This window comes from Armigeres subalbatus, chromosome 3 (assembly GCF_024139115.2).
Source record: "Armigeres subalbatus isolate Guangzhou_Male chromosome 3, GZ_Asu_2, whole genome shotgun sequence".
NCBI lineage: Eukaryota > Metazoa > Arthropoda > Insecta > Diptera > Culicidae > Armigeres > Armigeres subalbatus.
Genome location: NC_085141.1, coordinates 394,801,796 through 394,819,936, shown reverse-complemented (window position 1 = coordinate 394,819,936; position 18,141 = coordinate 394,801,796). Strand labels below are relative to the sequence as shown.

Genomic DNA, 18,141 nt, shown 5'->3' with positions numbered 1-18,141 from the left:
AGCAAATCGCGTGTTTTAGTTTTCGTCGAAAGATAGTGTTCGAGTGCCAACCTGTTGTTTCGAATCTTTCGTGACCCCATACCCCTACAACGAGCATGCACCATATTTGAAACAGGTCAAAAGATCTCTGGTTACGCGTGTAGATCAAAAAGCCTTACTCCAGATTTTTTTTGATGACCAAGTTGTGCTGTGTACATATTCTATTCTCTGTACCACAAAGAGCATGCACCATATTTGAAACCGATCGAAAGACCTTTGGTTACTCGTGTAGTTCAGAAGGCCTTATGTAATCCAGGAAATTCTTGGGCGGCCAAGAAGTTATGCTGTGTACACATTCTATTCTATGTACCACAAGGAACATGCACCATATTTGAAACAGGTCGAAAGACCTTGGGTTACGTGTGTAGATCTAAAGGCCTGTGGTGGGGTTTCTTCTTCTATAAAAAGCTGCATGTATCCGCAAGCAGGTTCCGCACAAGACCAAGTCCTAAAGCTAAACAGCTAAACAGACCTGAGACGACGGCCCTCCGATGCAGTTTTTCCAAAAGCTCGGAAAACACGTAAAAACCGCAAAAAATCGATTTTCAATTAAGTCGTTTCTACGCGGTTTTTTGGGATTTACGCGGAACGTTTATCCCGGGAAAAAACCGACTCCAGTGTTTAATGATTATCTCTTGCGCTTAGGTTCATCCGTTGTTTCCAACGATTTTACAGCTATAGATACAGACTGGTGAATGATCTAGATTGAACTTATCACTCCCACCCCATCAAACATTTTCATTCCTGAGACATAAGGAGCCATTCCTCCTCTGTTAAGATGTTAATTCCTTGCAATAGTGCAGTGCATCCACTTTACGTCGCATATATGTTAACAAGCTATTGCAAGACTTCTAGTGTAAACATATCGTCTCAAGACCATAACAAGGAAAAACAGGCACGAACATTGAACGAAAGTTATTTAATACATGCCACATACTAAATATACGCTATCGGTAGCAATAACTCTCCGACCCCGCCTCTCTATTTTTATGTTCCGTGTTCTTCTCTACTACACAGCACTTTCCGCACCAATATCCTACAATAGGCCGTTTCGATTCACATTTCGCCATTATGTTTGCCTATAATGTATAGAATAAAAATACTCAGGGTGCATTGAATACACTACATCGTGCTACCATACTGCACTGAACTTGAACTTGAAGTGATTCTTTCCTCTATCCTCGTACCATTCAAGCTCTGTGTTATATAAAATAAAAATAACTCATCCAAATTGACCTTTTTTCCATTCAGCTGAAGCAGCAACAGTAGCTTTTATTATCGCACCGGTCTCAACAGCATTGCATTGTTATGCATCCTTCAACAACAACAACAAAAACCTCCTCATTATGATCAGGCTGAAAACAGAGCAAAACCACCCCGTCATCGTCGGGTGTCACACTAGGGCTAGACTCACCTTAAAACTGCTATGCACTAGTGTTTCATCTAAGTCTATCACCATGCACTTCCGGTGCATATCCGAGTGTCGGACCTGTGGCAGCAGATACCGGGGCTGACCCTGGATTGGCGGGGGCGTGATCGAACCATCGATGGGAGTTCCATTTTGATTGCTTTTCGTGCGGGCGTTCCGCCAGCAGCAGAGTATCGTCTCGAAGAAGCCCCGTTTGGGCGGTTTTAGCCTATCTACATTGTTCACTGTGGGGCGAGATGAGAAAAAGAGTAGTAGTGGGCTTAATTAGTATTGTTGAAGACTAGCGGGAAAAGTGTTTGATAATTATGTAAGTTTTTATGCTTCAAAGTATATGACGATTTTTTACTTTTCTCGTACAAACACACCAATCGACTCTCGACAAATTGAGGGAATATCTGTAAACATGAATGTATGTCTAATGGAATAAATCGTATACATATATATTGTGTTGACGCTATACATATATAACGTGTTAATTAGTTTAAATCAACTTTCCCTTTTATTAGAAAGTCGATACCATGTTTTAAATATGTGGTTCATAGTCTCTCATGATATGCTTTTCATCATTGAGTGTATAAAGAGATGATGAGTGAGAGCTTTTCTCATTTTTCACTAGATTCAAACCCTAGTTTCGAACAAATAATAATATGAACTTCAACATTCATTCATCAACGATAGCTAAAAAAAGAAACCCTAAAAAGCCACAACAGGTTCTCCGATGACCGCACTTTGGCAACGAGCGAGCAGTGCAATTTACTGCAACCATTAGAATATGCGGTGTGGTGCCGTTGTGAGTTCATACCTTTTTCTGACAGTAAACGTGATCTTTTTACTGATTAGATAGCTTATCTTTCTGCAGACATAAAATCGCGCTCGGTTGCGCGTGATACATCACCGACGAAAAAAAAAACGGCGAGGTACGCTAAGATTGCCCCCATTGCGGTTTTCCGATTCTGTGCGGTTCGTGTCCGACAATGTATTCAGCAAGATTACAGAACTGCACACGGCCTTCCTCTTTCCTATGTACACTTTTTCGGTCGGCCGCACTCGGGGCGGGCATCCTTCCAGTGAGCTATTTATCAATCAACTGCCTCCACTCGGATGCGATTTACAACAGGTTTGGTGTGCGAGCGATCCGCAATTGGTTTTGAATTGACCTTTTCCGTCAAAAATTGTATCTCGTTTTATTGTCTCAGTCGATTCTTTGGCTTATTTAAGGTCAACTTTCCCAAAGAACCCATAGTTTTTGAAGGTTCTAACTATTTTTAAAATAGAATACAAAAACCAAAAAAGTGCTGCACGTGTGAATCGGCCTGAAAAATTCACCCGATGTTCGTTCAAAATCAGGCTAATCTTAAAAAACAGCACTTTTTCGATTTTTGTTTTAAATTTTTTAAATACTTAGGGGCGTGAAAAAATATGGGTTCTTTGAGGAAGTTGACCTTAAATAAGCCAAAATATCGGTAGAGCTACCGGAGAATTGGAAGGAAGGGGTTATATGCCCCATCTACAAGAAAGGCGACAAACTGGAGTGTGAGAACTTTCGAGCGATCACCATCCTTAATGGCGCCTACAAAGTGATATCCCAGATCATCTTCCGTCGTCTGTCACCATTAGTGAACGAGTTCGTTGACTACGGCTTCGTTGACGGCCGCTCGACAACGGATCAGATCTTTACTATACGGCAAATCCTTAAAAATGCCGTGAATACCAGGTCCCAACGCACCATCTGTTCGTTGATTTCAAGGCGGCATACGACAGTATAGACCGCGTAGAGCTATGGAAAATTATGGACGAGAACAGCTTCCCTGCGAAGCTTACCAGACTGATCAAAGCAACGGTGGATGGTGTGCAAAACTGTGTGAAGATTTCGGGCGAACACTCCAGTTCGTTCGAATCGCGCCGGGGACTAAGACAAGGTGATGGACTTTCGTGCCTGTTGTTCAACATTGCGCTAGAAGGTGTCATGCGGAGAGCCGGGTGTAACAGCCGGGGTACGATTTTCAACAGATCCAGTCAATTTATTTGCTTCGCGGATGACATGGACATTGTCGGCCGAACATTTGCAAAGGTGGCAGAACTGTACACCCGCCTGAAACGTGAAGCAACAAAAGTTGGACTGGTGGTGAATGCGTCAAAGACAAAGTACATGCTTGTGGGCGGAACCGAGCGCGACAGGGCCCGCCTGGGAAGCAGTGTTACGATAGACGGGGATACCTTCGAGGTGGTTGAGGAATTCGTCTACCTCGGATCCTTGCTAACGGCTGACAACAACGTTAGTCGTGAAATACGAAGGCGCATCATCTGTGGAAGTCGGGCCTACTACGGGCTCCAAAAGAACTGCGGTCGAAAAAGATTCGCCACCGCACCAAATGTGTTATGTATAAGACGCTTATAAGACCGGTTGTCCTCTACGGACATGAAACATGGACAATGCTCGAGGAGGACTTGCAAGCACTCGGAGTATTCGAGAGACGGGTGCTTAGGACCATCTTTGGCGGTGTGCAAGCAGACGGTGTGTGGCGGCGAAAAATGAACCATGAGCTCGCCCAACTCTACGGCGAACCCAGTATCCAGAAGGTAGCTAAAGCCGGAAGGGTACGATGGGCAGGACATGTTGCAAGAATGCCGGACAGCAACCCTGCAAAGATGGTGTTCGCTTCCGATCCGGCAGGTACGAGACGGCGTGGAGCGCAGCGAGCGAGATGGGCAGACCAGGTGCAGAACGACTTGGCGAGCGTGGGGCGTATCCGAGGATGGAGAGATGCGGCCTCGAACCGTGTACTGTGGCGTCAAATTGTTGATTCAGTGTTATCTGTTTAGATGTTAACTAAAAAAACGAACGAATCGGTAGAGCGATTTTTTTTACGGTAAAGGTCAATTAAGCTTTTTTTTTTGTGTCTTTATTAAGGAGACTTTCAGCCCGAGGCTGGCTCGTCTCCGAAAATTTAGCTATTTTTGACAGATGTTTTTGTTACAGGTCCAAAGCCCAGCGTCATTAATAAGTAATGCTCTAAAAAGGTAGCTTATTATACAGGGTGCGATGATAAAAAATACAATTTTCAAAGACAATTTTGAAGCATAATCCTTTTAACGCAAAATACAATGAGTAATGACAATCCGGGTTATTTTGACTGATACTACGTAAACACACAATATAATATAATAGGGGAAGAGGTTCGGTTGTGGGCACCTTTTTGTTTTTGGTCCATAGTTTTGGCCCTGGTTGATTTTGAGACGACATGTGGGCACCCTTGAAAATCCGGCTAATAATGGAGAAGAATGAATGAAAACTGTCCAGTTTTGAAGAAAAAGAGTAATTCTAGAAACTTTTTTCAAATGGGCCTAATTGATTCTGACCTTGGTTTTTGGAATGGCGATGATGTACCCAACAGAAAAAATAGATTGGTATCTATCAAATAGTAACGTTATAGTTGAACGAAATATGCACAATAGAGAGAGAGTAAGAGTCGTTTCAAATTTCAAGGTCAAATACAGAGAGACAATTAACGGCACGCCGGGATGATCTGCACCATCTTAGTAAAGTTTAGCTCATCGCTTCAAGTCCTAGAGTTCTGGTCATGGTGGGGCGACAGCAGTCAGAACTTTAATTGGTTAAGCGGACAATCAGTAAAACGTTGTCTTCACTAAATGCGACTGTCAATTATCATGAAATTCTGAAGGTTTGATAACATTGAAAGCTTAAATTGTTTTTTAGCTCACTTGAGGCAGTTTAAAACATGATTTTTTTAATTGTATTTTATCGTCTGGAAATTGTGTGATTTACTGGGAGCGCCTCTAGGAATTCTATGAAATGTCTTCTGAAACGTCATCGGATATTCGGAATTTCTTGAGAACTCCTTGAGAAATTACTTGAATAGATCCACTTAGAAATCAGAAATCCTTCATATATTTTTTTTCGTAAAAAGATTCTTTAGGAAATCCATTCAGAAATTCTTTCAGGCTTCCTAAAAGGAATTGTTTCAAAAATTCCGTCAGGAATTTATTGCTCTGGAAATTTCTTCAGCACTTCGTTTGAAAATAACCTTAAGACATTTCTTTGGAAATTCCTTCGGTATTTTTCATGGAATTCCTTCTGAACTTCCTTCTGAAATTCTTTCAGAAATTCTTTCGGGCATAATTCCTTTGGAAATACCATTCTTTCGAAAATTTCTCCAGTAATTTCATTGAAATGTCCTCCAGGAATTCCTTCAAAAATTATATGGAAATTCTAGGAATTTCCGAATAAACTTTTGAAGGAATTTCAGGAAGAATTCTTGAAGAAATTTCTGACATTTTTGATTTCTTAAGTAATTGCTGAAATAAGTAATTATTGGAATAGTAATTGAAATATACCTTCAAGAGTTCCTTCAGAAATTCTTTCAGGAATACTTTCCGAAGCTACTTTAGAAGATCTTCCGGGAATCCTTTTAGGAATTCCTGTGAAAAGTTATTTAGACTTCCTGATTTTTTTTTTCAGATTTAAAAAAAAGATTTCATTTAGTTTCGTTTAGGGTGGGACGACCCTACGTTGTGTGATATTTTAGAGGACTCTAGACGGCGATGAAGATAAAAACTACACACTCAGTTCAGCTCGGCTTTTTTTCATTCTTTTGCCGAGATCCGCACAGCCGAGCGCTCGGTTCGAGACTTTCTGCTGATATATCAGCTAAAAAAGTAGTTTGTTTACTGCGGCACTCAAGTGAGCCGCCGTAATCATGCGTCTATTTAGCCGATATTTCAGCAAACGAACTTAAACCGAGATTTGCACAGCCGAGATCGGTGAAAAAATTTAAGTGTGTACTGCTTCAACTTGACTCTTAACTTTATTGCCTCCGAGAGGCAGCGTGCCAGCTCGGAGGTTATGATATCGAACACTGAACATTACACCGTAGTAGTAGTAAAATTCTTCTTCATTTAAACATTTTTGTTCTACAAGTAATAATTTACATAAAAAGTGTTCGGTCGACTTGGCCCTCCAACTTCGATTTTTAAATGTTTTCAATGTTAATTGACAATTTTTTTAAAATTATATTTTCAATATATCATGACGGCCTTTAGGAGGCGCTAGTGTATTTTAAATTTTGATAATCTAACTAATAACTTTTACACTAATATTTACATTACCTAACTTATACACTAATATTTACATTAAAATTTGATAACATAGATTGGAACTAGCGCCCTAATTGGAGCCTGATCCGAATGCAAGTAACGGACCCTAAACTTTTCTTTACACTCACCAAAGCGTTCGTGTAAGGTTTTTATCCCGGCCAGACGATGGACCTCGGATGTTCTTGTCCTGTGAGGGGTGTTGAGGATCATCCTCAGGAATTTGTTTTGGACCCGTTGAAGTTTGAGGTGGTGGGTTTAAGCGCAGCTCTCCCAGACCGGCATGCCATATTCGATCACAGGGAGGATGATTTGCTTGTAGACAGCAAGCTTATTTTTCAGGGACAATGATGACCGACGGTTGATCAAAGGGTACAGTAGTTTCAACAAAACGTTACACTTCGTCACCGTCTTGTCAACCTGTTGGCGGAAAATAAACTTGCTGTCGAGGGTCAAGCCAAGGTAGTCGGCCTCATTGGCCCATTCCACAGTCGTGCCATTGAGGATGATTTTGCAGTCCCCAGGCGGAACATGTTTAGGGGATTTAGAGTGGGGGAAAATGATGACCTGGGTCTTCGCCGCGTTGATACAGATCTTCCAGCTGGTGAGGTATTTACTCTGTCATGGCATCCAGGCCTCGTTGGAGTATTGCCACTAGCGCTCTGATCACTCTACCGTTGTAGATGATGGAGGTGTCATCTGCGATCAGAGACAGAATGCCGCCTTCTGGAGGTTCTGGCATGTCGGAGGTGAACAGATTGAAAAGCAGGGGCCCGAGAATACTGCCCTTGGTGACGCCTGCGACGATGTTGTGCGCATTGGAAATCGCTCCGCTGATGTCGGAATGTCCTTGCCGACAGGTAATTGTTGATGATTTTCACTAGGTAGCTGGGAAGATTGTACCGTTGTAGTTGTACACCAGGCCATCATGCCATACATTGTCGAATGCCTTCTCGACATCGAGTAAGGCCATGGCGGATGTTTTTGAGACAAACTTGTTCCGTCTGAGGACGTTGGTAACTCGAGTCAGTTGGTGTACAGTTGACCGACCGCGTCGGAAACCAAACTGTTTCTCGAGCAAGATGTTGAGATTTTCGGCAGACTCAAGTAATCGGCGATGAATAGCTTGGATAATCCTGAGAGAAGGCTGAGGGGATGATAACTTGTGGAGAGGAAGGATCCTGTCCAGGCTTCCGGATAGGAATAACTTTCACTGACTTCCAGGACGATGAGAAGTAGCTGAGCCGGAGACACGGAGATTCAGGATGCTGTCGAAGCCTGGGGCCTTCATTTTCTTCGATGATTTGATATAGGCCGTCAATTCGCCAGCTGAGATCTCAAACTCCTCCGAGAAGTCGTTACATTACGAACGTGGAGCCTTTTATAGCCGACTGATAGTACGGGAAGACAATTAGGGAAGATCCATTATTTACGTAACGCAAAAATTGACCATTTTCAACCCCTCTCACCCCTTTGTCATATTTTTTGAATGAATCTTAAATTTGTGTATGAATTGTCACACTTCGGGCAACCCCCCTCCCTCCTCTAAGCGTTACGTAATTTATGGATGCTCCCTTATGGAATGTTACAATTATTGGGGACGTGTGCACAAACATTTGAATTTGAAATCTAATTAGATTCATTGCGTGCCAAAGTGCCTAAGCGCCCTGTTGACGCGAAAGCAGGAGGAAAAGAAACAATAATTGAATGGTCTTCACGTTGCATGGCTGCAATCAAATACGGCGATGCATGCCGATCGTGATCAAACATCTTATCCTTTACAATGTTATGAAAACTCATATGTGAATATGTACGTTATGTGGAAGATATTGATTTGGAAAATGTATTGGGTGTTACCACCTTCCCTTCGGTTGGACTCGAACCTATGACCCTGCAGTACGCTAGACTGGTGCTTTAACCAACTAAGCTACGAAGGACCTCCGTCGGCCTTCGCAACCTAGCGGCTACTGAACGAGCTCGAGATTCCCAAATTGGACGCATAGTCAAATCACTCGCAATCCATTTCTCAAGCCAATACTTCCACATGTGTATTGTACACGTCCACATTAGAATAGCGTGAGTATTTCGAATGTCTGGCGGCTATACACATTCTTCATCAGCAACGGTACTGATCAAGTGAGATTGTGTAAGCTATTTGCGATTCGATCCCATAGTCCGATCTGGCCAATTTTGAATAGGAAACAATGGGACAGGATTCTGCGTCGAATGCCACTTGTTGCGAGCAAATCGGTTGAGGATAAGTGCCCGAAAAATGAGTGACATTTTTTACGCGATTTTTTCGTATGAATTTGTATTTTGGCCATAACATTCGATCCCATAGTCCGATCTGGCCAATTTCAAATAGGAAATAATGGGACAGTATTCTGCGTCGAATACAACTTGTTGCAATCAAATCGGTTGAGAATAAGTGCCCGAAAAATGAGTGACATTTTGTACGCGATTTTTTCGTACGAATTTGTATTTTGGCCATAACATTCGATCCCATAGTCCGATCTGTGCCCGAAAAATGAGTGACATTTTTTACGCGATTTTTTCGTACGAATTTGTATTTTGGCCATAACATTCGATCCCATAGTCCGATCTGGCCAATTTCAAATAGGAAACAATGGGACAGGATTCTGAGTCGAATGCAACTTGTTGCAAGCAAATCGGTTGAGGATAAGTGCCCGAAAAATGAGTGACATTTTTTACGCGATTTTTTCGTATGAATTTGTATTTTGGCCATAACTTTCGATCCCATAGTCCGATCTGGCCAATTTCGAATAGGAAACAATGGGACAGGATTATGCGTCGAATGCAACTTGTTGCGAGCAAATCGGTTGAGGATAAGTGCCCGAAAAATGAGTGACATTTTTTACGCGATTTTTTCGTATGAATTTGTATTTTGGCCATAACATTCGATCCCATAGTCCGATCTGGCCAATTTCAAATAGGAAATAATGGGACAGTATTCTGCGTCGAATACAACTTGTTGCAATCAAATCGGTTGAGGATAAGTGCCCGAAAAATGAGTGACATTTTGTACGCAATTTTTTTGTACGAATTTGTATTTTGGCCATAACATTCGATCCCATAGTCCGATCTGGCCAATTTCAAATAGGAAACAATGGGACAGGATTATGCGTCGAATGCAACTTGTTGCGAGCAAATCGGTTGAGGATAAGTGCCCGAAAAATGAGTGACATTTTTACGCGGTTTTTTCGTATGAATTTGTATTTTGGCCATAACTTCCGATCCCATAGTCCGATCTGGCCAATTTCAAATAGGAAACAATGGGACAGGATTTTGCGTCGAATGCATTTTGTTGCGAGCAAATCGGTTGACGATAAGTGCCCGAAAAATGAGTGACATTTTTTTGAGTAGTTTTGCGCACACACACACACACACACACACACACACACACACACACACACACACACACACACACACACACACACACACACACACACACACACACACACACACACACACACACACAGACATCACCTCAATTCGTCGAACTGAGTCGATTGGTATATAACACTATGGGTCTCCGGGCCTTCTATAAAAAGTTTGTTTTTGGAGCGATCATATAGCCTTTACCGTATACTTAGTATACGAGAAAGGCAAAACATCCTTTCGTCCGGCCTAGCAAACCAAACGAAATACAAAAGATTCTCAATAACTTGAAAATCCAGTTTTTTTTTAATAAAGAAACGAACGCAATAAAAAATCGCAAAGCCGATTCCGGCTGCCGTCGCCGGCGGCTACAATGACTTAAGGCGTAGCGTCGAAAACGGCCGCCACCACCGACCAAAATTATGACAAACGCCGGAGGTTTACACGATAAAGATGTAGTCATCTTGGTCGTTCCCGATTAACCGGAATCAGTTAAGCTTTGCAGTAACAGACGGACCATCTTCGCTTGGTGGTCTAGTTCTGTGCTGTCTGCTACGTAAGTTGGTCTTTCTTCTTATTTAACTGGAACGAGCTATTTCCGTTCATTTTCAATTATAAAAAAACAGATTAATCCACTTAGCAGTGACGGTGTCTTTCTCGTGATATGTTGTTTATTTTGACGAATGCATATAACAAACCAGGTGTTGCTAGTAAGCAAACGTCAAGCTCTATGAGGTCGATGCGTGCACCACATGCATGTGATCAAAATGCAAAAAAACAGTTAAGCTGAAGTTAGGGGAACTGCTCCTGGATTTCATCTCATGGCTCCGATGTTCATCTCATCAAAAACAAAGCAATGGAAAGGAACTTGATTTGTTTCTTATTTTTGTGATTTTTTTCAGCAGTGAGCACGCATGTTTACAAAAAGAAGCGGGAAAATTGGTGCCGTATTTCTTTGTTTCACGATAAATATATGTTCAGTGATATGGGGATCGGAACATCTCCCCTATATGTTAGAAAACGGAAACGATATGGGGATCCATTAAACCCACGATCTCCTACGTATGAAGCAGAAGCGGTAGCCAAGCCCGTTATTAAAAGCATTTGCGTAGTCAACCGAAATTTAACTGTTAACAGGTTAAGGCGATTACTGGACGTCCCCCAGGTTGGAGATCTTTCAAGTCAGCCCTTTGCACCACTCCGGATGTATAGAGCCCATAAGTACTTTTATTTTTTTTTGTTATTGTTAGAATTCAATACCATTTCTTTTTTCTAGTCATGAAAATTTTCTGTACCAGATCGGGAATAAAACACAGCTCCCTTCATCTTGCTTTGAACACACATGTTTTACCACTAGGTTAAGAAAGACCCTAATTACAATCTCGTTCTCGCAAAAGCAATTGGTACACATGACTTAACATTTTCAACACTCTCTACGAAATAAAAAAAAAAAAATTTGGCATAACATTAATTTCGCATTTTTCCTTACAACATACTGTTACGGAAATATAGGACCACATCTGGAACGAACCTAACCTTACTCCTGAGTTGCCTGAGGGAAATGAAGAACACAGAATAGACAACAACGTGACGGTGGAGCCCGCTGCCAACGTAGGCTGTGGGTAAAATGTAAACGATAAAGCACACGCGCCGGTGACATCAATAAAGGTAATTCGTATTCTGCGATATATTTCACACCGCCAGAACATCCCTCGTTGTTCAGTCGACAGCTTTAGAAGTTACCATAATCAGCTTACGTTGTTGGTGGGTATACCTTTCAGAAAGAGGGATATCAGATCAGAACGAAAGTGGGATATACTCAGTAACGATGATGTTGCTAATGATGTAACTTTTCAACTAAAAATAGACTCTGGAACTCATTAAACACCGGGTATGTAAGTCGGTCCACGGTGAAGTAGAAAGCGATATGAAAGTTTCAACATTTATTGACTTAGACAAAGTTGACAGTGCAATATTGAAAAACAAATTCCCTCTAATTTCAATCGCATGGAACGGATTCTTGCTGGCAATAGCTTGCTATATAACACCGTCACTTTATCGCATGTCCTTATCCTAACGCCACACTTTTGCATGGCTGACCTGGTTGAGCAAGATTGAGTAAATAATAGGATTTAGGTCGGGGATTGATTTATCGGTTAGCAACTGAATCGCACCGTTATTGTCATCAACCTTACTGGGTACTTCGTCGGAAATAAAATAAATGCGTCCCATATCATTTTTTTTGCAAATAGAGAATGTTAATAAAGAAATTAAAAATATCAATAGATAGGTATATGAGAAATTTCCAAAAACCAAAAAATATGAACAACTCTATTGTCAAAATTGTAATAAAAAAATGGGTATTAAAAATTGTAAAAAATTAAGCAATTGTTCATTGCAATGTTTAATATATTTTTGAAGAATAACATTTTTTTAATCTATAATGAGATTTGTAAAAAAATAATTCTATTGCCTTTTTATTTTCCTTTCCGCCACCTTATTTTGTTATTGGCAATTGTTTAATTTCCTATTGAAAATAGCTAATTCTTAATGGAAAATCAATTTTGCTGCCGTTCGTCGAAGAAAATGAATTACTGTGCGGTTGCACTTGCAGCCGCATTGAACACTGATTGAAGTAAATCAACGTGAAGTATTTCTGTAGAAAGCGGCGACCTTCCCGTCGTATGCGGAAACCCTTCCGCTACGTTCTAGGTTTCCAACCGACGACGATGACACAAAACCACCGATGAAGAACGATGATGGGAACTGTGGTGACAGCATCTATCGATTAAGAGCAGTTATCCGATTGAACCACAATTGACGTATCATTTCCAAACCAGCAAGGAAATTTGCATATCTGTTCCACGCTCCAGTGCAGCAAAGCTCTTATTTATCTTCCCTGGAATCTGTTCCGTTGTTTACAATCGTTTTCAAAGTTTATACCAAGGTACACACAATAAAATGGTAATAGAAAGCTCATCGTCGATTTAGAGATGTTAACTTGACGGTGTAGAAGGTCAATTTTGACAAACTGAGGAAGTGATTTGAAAACGTAATTGTTAGTCGCAAGAGACAATTTTAGTTTCCTTCACAGTAAATTAAATGGTTGAATTGTATAAGTAATTCAACTTGCAGGTTTTTGCATTTCTCCTAATTTTCCACTGCAAGACCTATATAGGTACAAGGTACAATAAATGCAAACTTCTTGCTAGGGGGATCAATCTTTGAAAAATTATTTAAGCTCCTTTTCATAAAGATGTTTTTTTGAAATATTTTCTCCCATACTTCAAACAATATTGTTCTTAAAACTAGCTACTACTATATGCTAGTCGGAAAAGTCAGACAACCACACCACAATTTTATCCTTGATGAAATACTTTATTAGCTCCACTTTGCTCCCTGTGTTTCTTTGGAAGCCCTAGAGATTGAAGAGACTACAAACGAGTGACAACAATCTATCCGAAATGAGGTTTTTTTTCGGCGATGAAAATGGATGGAAAACGTGACCCTCGTTGAACGCTACATTTTGCGCCTTTTCCGCCCGCCCGTTGAAATGGGTAATCAATGGCTGTCAACTCCTTGTCCGGGATGGACAAGCTTTGATGTATATTAGCCCATTCTGGGATGTTGGAGGAGAAGAAATGCGAATCCATGGGGTGGAAGTTCAAACTTACCTAATCTAAATTGCAAACTGGAGTAGGCAGCGATTTGACGAACTGCGCATTTAGAATTATGCAAATTTGTGTACACAGTTCGGAACATATTCGACTGAAGATTTCGATAATAGATTCGAGTAAATTCGACAATTTCACTGATATTTTTTTTAAATAGAAATTAGGACAAGATCGAATAATAAAAACTAGATGAAAACAAGTTGTTTTTAACATAAGATAACCCTTAGCCTACTTGTGAAAATGTGACTTTGGTAAACTTACTTGTGTGACTCACGGTGTCTTTCAATATGCTAATATGTCTTTCTAATATGCATATTGGGTGTCTTTGTCCAAAGATCGTAGGTCCAAAGAGACTTATTTTCAAAAAATCAATAGGTATATCTGAACCACTTTACCCTTTTCTTTCATAAAATGTCCTATCGGGGGACATTTTTCCATACATTTTTGTTGAAGATGAGTTAAGTAGTGAAAGAGGAGACAACACACTTTCGCGTGGTGAATGTTTCAGAGATAATGATTTTTATAAAATAATATTCCCCCATAGAGACACCGTAGACTTACTTAATGTGACTTGTCTTACTTCGTAACACACCACGTAAAGGTACCCGGAATATCTTATTAATAAAAAATAAACTGACACAAACTATGGGAAATCATTTAAGGATTGTTTAGCAGAATTCCATGAAATCCCTCCAGGAGGATATTTCAAGTGGATTAGAGAAACAAGAAACTGCGTTATAGATGAATATTTTGAATTAAATCATAGTAGTATAAAATTATTATTTTTAAATAGATATTTGATTTAAAATTTGTTATATCCACAATTCGAAGTCTTGTGAAGGGAAATAAGCCATAGAGCATTATCGGAAATTATTATTTTATGTTATAGGTACCTTAATCATGGTTGGTTGGCTCGGAAGCCTCCTTTCAAGAGGCTCGGAAGCCTCCTTTCAAGAGGCTCGGAAGCCTCCTTTCAAGAGGCTCGCAAGCCACCTTCCCAGACGCTCGGAAGACACCTCTCAAGAGGCTCGAAGCCTCCCTTTCAAGAGGCCTCGGAAGCCTCCTTTCAAGAGGCTCAGGAAGCCTCCTTTCAAGAAGCTCGGAAGCCTCCTTTCAAGAGGCCTGGAAGCCTCCTTTCAAGAGGCTCCAGAAGCCTCCTTTCAAGAGGCTCAGGCCTCCTTTCAAGAGGCTCGGAAGCCTCCTTTCAAGAGGCTCAGAAGCCTCCTTTCAAGAGCTCCAAGCCTCCTTTCAAGAGGCTCCAGGAAGCCTCCTTTCAAGAGGCTCGGAAGCCTCCTTTCAAGAGGCTCGGAAGCCTCCTTTCAAGAGGCTCAGAGCCTCCTTTCAAGAGGCTCAGAAGCCTCCTTTCAAGAGGCTCAGAAGCCTCCTTTCAAGAGGCTCTGGAAGCCTCCTTCAAGAGGCTCGGAAGCCTCCTTTCAAGAGGCTCGGAAGCCTCCTTTCAAGAGGCTCGGAAGCCTCCTTTCTAGAGGCTTGAAGCTTCCTTTCTAGAGGCTCGGAAGCGTGCTTTCAAGAGGCTGGAAGCCTCCTTTCAAAGGCTCAGAAGCCTTCTTTCAAGAGGCTCCGAGGCCTCCTTTCAAGAGGCTCGGAAGCCTCCTTTTAAGAGGCTCGGAAGCCTCCTTTTAAGAGGCTTGGAAGCCTCCTTTCAAGAGGCTCGGAAGCCTCCTTTCAAGAGGCTTGGAAGCTCCTCGGAAGCCTCCTTTCAAGAGGCTTGGAAGCTCATCGTAAGCCTCCTTTCAAGAGGCTCGGAAGCCTCCTTTTAAGAGGCTCGGAAGCCTCCTTTCAAGAGGCTCGGAAGCCTCCTTTCAAGAGGCTCGGAAGCCTCCTTTTAAGAGGCTTGGAAGCCTCCTTTCAAGAGGCTCGGAAGCCTCCTTTCAAGAGGCTCGGAAGCCTCCTTTCAAGAGGCTCGGAAGCCTCCTTTCAAGAGGCTCGGAAGCCTCCTTTTAAGAGGCTTGGAAGCCTCCTTTTAAGAGGCTTGGAAGCCTCCTTTCAAGAGGCTCGGAAGCCTCCTTTCAAGAGGCTTGGAAGCTCCTCGGAAGCCTCCTTTCAAGAGGCTTGAAAGCTCCTCGGAAGCCTCCTTTCAAGAGGCTCGGAAGCCTCCTTTTAAGAGGCTCGGAAGCCTCCTTTCAAGAGGCTCGGAAGCCTCCTTTCTAAAGGCTCGGAAGCCTCCTTTCAAGAGGCTCGGAAGCCTCCTTTCATGAGACTCGGAAGCCTCCTTTCATGAGACTCGGAAGCCTCCTTTCATGAGACTCGGAAGCCTCCTTCCATGAGACTCGGAAGCCTCCTTCCATGAGACTCGGAAGCCTCCTTTCAAGAGGCTCGGAAACTTCCTTCCAAGAGGCTCCAGGCCTCCTTTCAAGAGACTCGAAGCCTCCTTTCAAGAGGCTCAGGAAGCCTCCTTTCAAGAGGCTCAGGCCTCCTTTCAAGAGGCCTGGAAGCCTCCTTTCAAGAGGCTCGGAAGCCTCCTTTCAAGAGGCTCAGAAGCCTCCTTCAAGAGGCTCAGGCCTCCTTTCAAGAGGCTCGGAAGCCTCCCTTTCAAGAGGCTCAGAAGCCTCCTTTCAAGAGGCTCAGAAGCCTCCTTTCAAGAGGCTCAGGAAGCCTCCTTTCAAGAGGCCTCGAAGCCTCCTTTCAAGAGGCTCAGAAGCCTCCTTTCAAGAGGCTCAGAGCCTCCTTCAAGAGGCTCAAGCCTCCTTTCAAGAGGCTCGGAAGCCTCCTTTCAAGAGGCTCAGAGCCTCCTTTCAAGAGGCTCAGGAAGCCTCCTTTCAAGAGGCTCCAGGCCTCCTTTCAAGAGGCTCAGAAGCCTCCTTTCAAGAGGCTCGAAGCCTCCTTTCAAGAGGCTCGGAAGCCTCCTTTCAAGAGGCTCGGAAGCCTCCTTTCAAGAGGCTCAGAGCCTCCTTTCAAGAGGCTCAGAGCCTCCTTTCAAGAGGCTCAGAAGCCTCCTTTCAAGAGGCTCAAGCCTCCTTTCAAGAGGCTCAGGAAGCCTCCTTTCAAGAGGCTCAGAAGCCTCCTTTCAAGAGGCTCAGAAGCCTCCTTTCAAGAGGCTCAGGAAGCCTCCTTTCAAGAGGCTCAGCCTCCTTTCAAGAGGCTCAAGCCTCCCTTTCAAGAGGCTCGGAAGCCTCCTTTCAAGAGGCCCGGAAGCCTCCTTTCAAGAGGCTCAGAAGCCTCCTTTCAAGAGGCTCGGGAGCCTCCTTTCAAGAGGCTCTCGGAAGCCTCCCTTCAAGAGGCTCAGAGCCTCCTTTCAAGAGGCTCGGAAGCCTCCTTTCAAGAGGCTCAGAGCCTCCTTTCAAGAGGCTCAGGCTTCCTTTCAAGAGGCTCAGAAGCCTCCTTTCAAGAGGCTCAGAAGCCTCCTTTCGATAGGCTCAGGAAGCCTCCTTTCAAGAGGCCTGGAAGCCTCCTTTCAAGAGGCTCAGGAAGCCTCCTTTCAAGAGGCTCGGAAGCCTCCTTTCAAGAGGCTCGGAAGCCTCCTTTCAAGAGGCTCGGAAGCCTCCTTTCAAGAGGCTCGGAAGCCTCCTTTCAAGAGGCTCGGAAGCCTTCTTTCAAGGGGCTAGGAAGCCTCCTTTCAAGAGGCTCGGAAGCCTCCTTTTAAGGGACTTGGAAGCCTCCTTTTAAGAGGCTTGGAAGCATCCTTTTAAGAGGCTCGGAAGCCTCCTTTCAAAAGGTTTGGAAGCCTCCTTTCAAGAGGCTTGAAGCTCCTCGGAAGCCTCCTTTCAAGAGGCTTGAAGCTCCTCGGAAGCCTCCTTTCAAGAGGCTCAGAGCCTCCTTTAAGAGGCTCCAGAAGCCTCCTTTCAAGAGGATCGAAGCCTCCTTTCTAAAGGCTCAGAAGCCTCCTTTCAAGAGGCTCGGAAGCCTCCTTTCAAGAGGCTGGAAGCCTCCTTTCAAGAGGCTCAGGAAGCCTCCTTCAAGAGGCTCAGAGCCTCCTTTCAAGAGGCTCAGGAAGCCTCCTTTCAAGAGGCTCGAAGCCTCCTTTCAAGAGGCCTGGAAGCCTCCTTTCAAGAGGCTCAGGAAGCCTCCTTTCATGAGACTCCAGAAGCCTCCTTTCATGAGACTCAGGAAAGCCTCCTTTCATGAGACTCTGGAAGCCTCCTTTCAAGAGGCTCAGAGCCTCCTTTCAAGAGGCTCAGGAAGCCCTCCTTTCAAGAGGCTCAGAAGCCTCCTTTCAAGAGGCTCAGGAAGCCTCCCTTTCAAGAGGCTCAGAGCCTCCTTTCAAGAGGCTCAAGCCTCCTTTCAAGAGGCTCAGAAGCCTCCTTTCAAGAGGCTCGGAAGCCTCCTTTCAAGAGGCTCAGAAGCCTCCTTTCAAGAGGCTCGGAAGCCTCCGTTCAAGAGGCTCAGAAGCCTCCTTTCAAGAGGCTCGAAGCCTCCTTTCAAGAGGCTCAGAAGCCTCCTTTCAAGAGGCTCGAAGCCTCCTTTCAAGAGGCTCAGGCCTCCTTCAAGAGGCTCAGGAAGCTTCCTTCAAGAGGCTCAAGCCTCCTTTCA

At 43.3% G+C, this 18,141-nt stretch overlaps 1 protein-coding gene across 3 annotated transcripts in view; it reads right to left on the bottom strand.

The window, feature by feature from the left end:
* LOC134226844 (phosphatase Herzog) overlaps positions 1 to 18,141 on the bottom strand; it is a 187,187-nt gene that overhangs the window by 27,555 nt on the left and 141,491 nt on the right. For all 3 annotated transcript variants that reach the window (XM_062707878.1, XM_062707877.1, XM_062707879.1), the window contains exon 3: positions 1,454 to 1,692. In XM_062707878.1, coding sequence (XP_062563862.1) covers positions 1,454 to 1,692 — 239 coding nt within the window. The remainder of the gene's footprint in view (positions 1 to 1,453; positions 1,693 to 18,141) is intronic.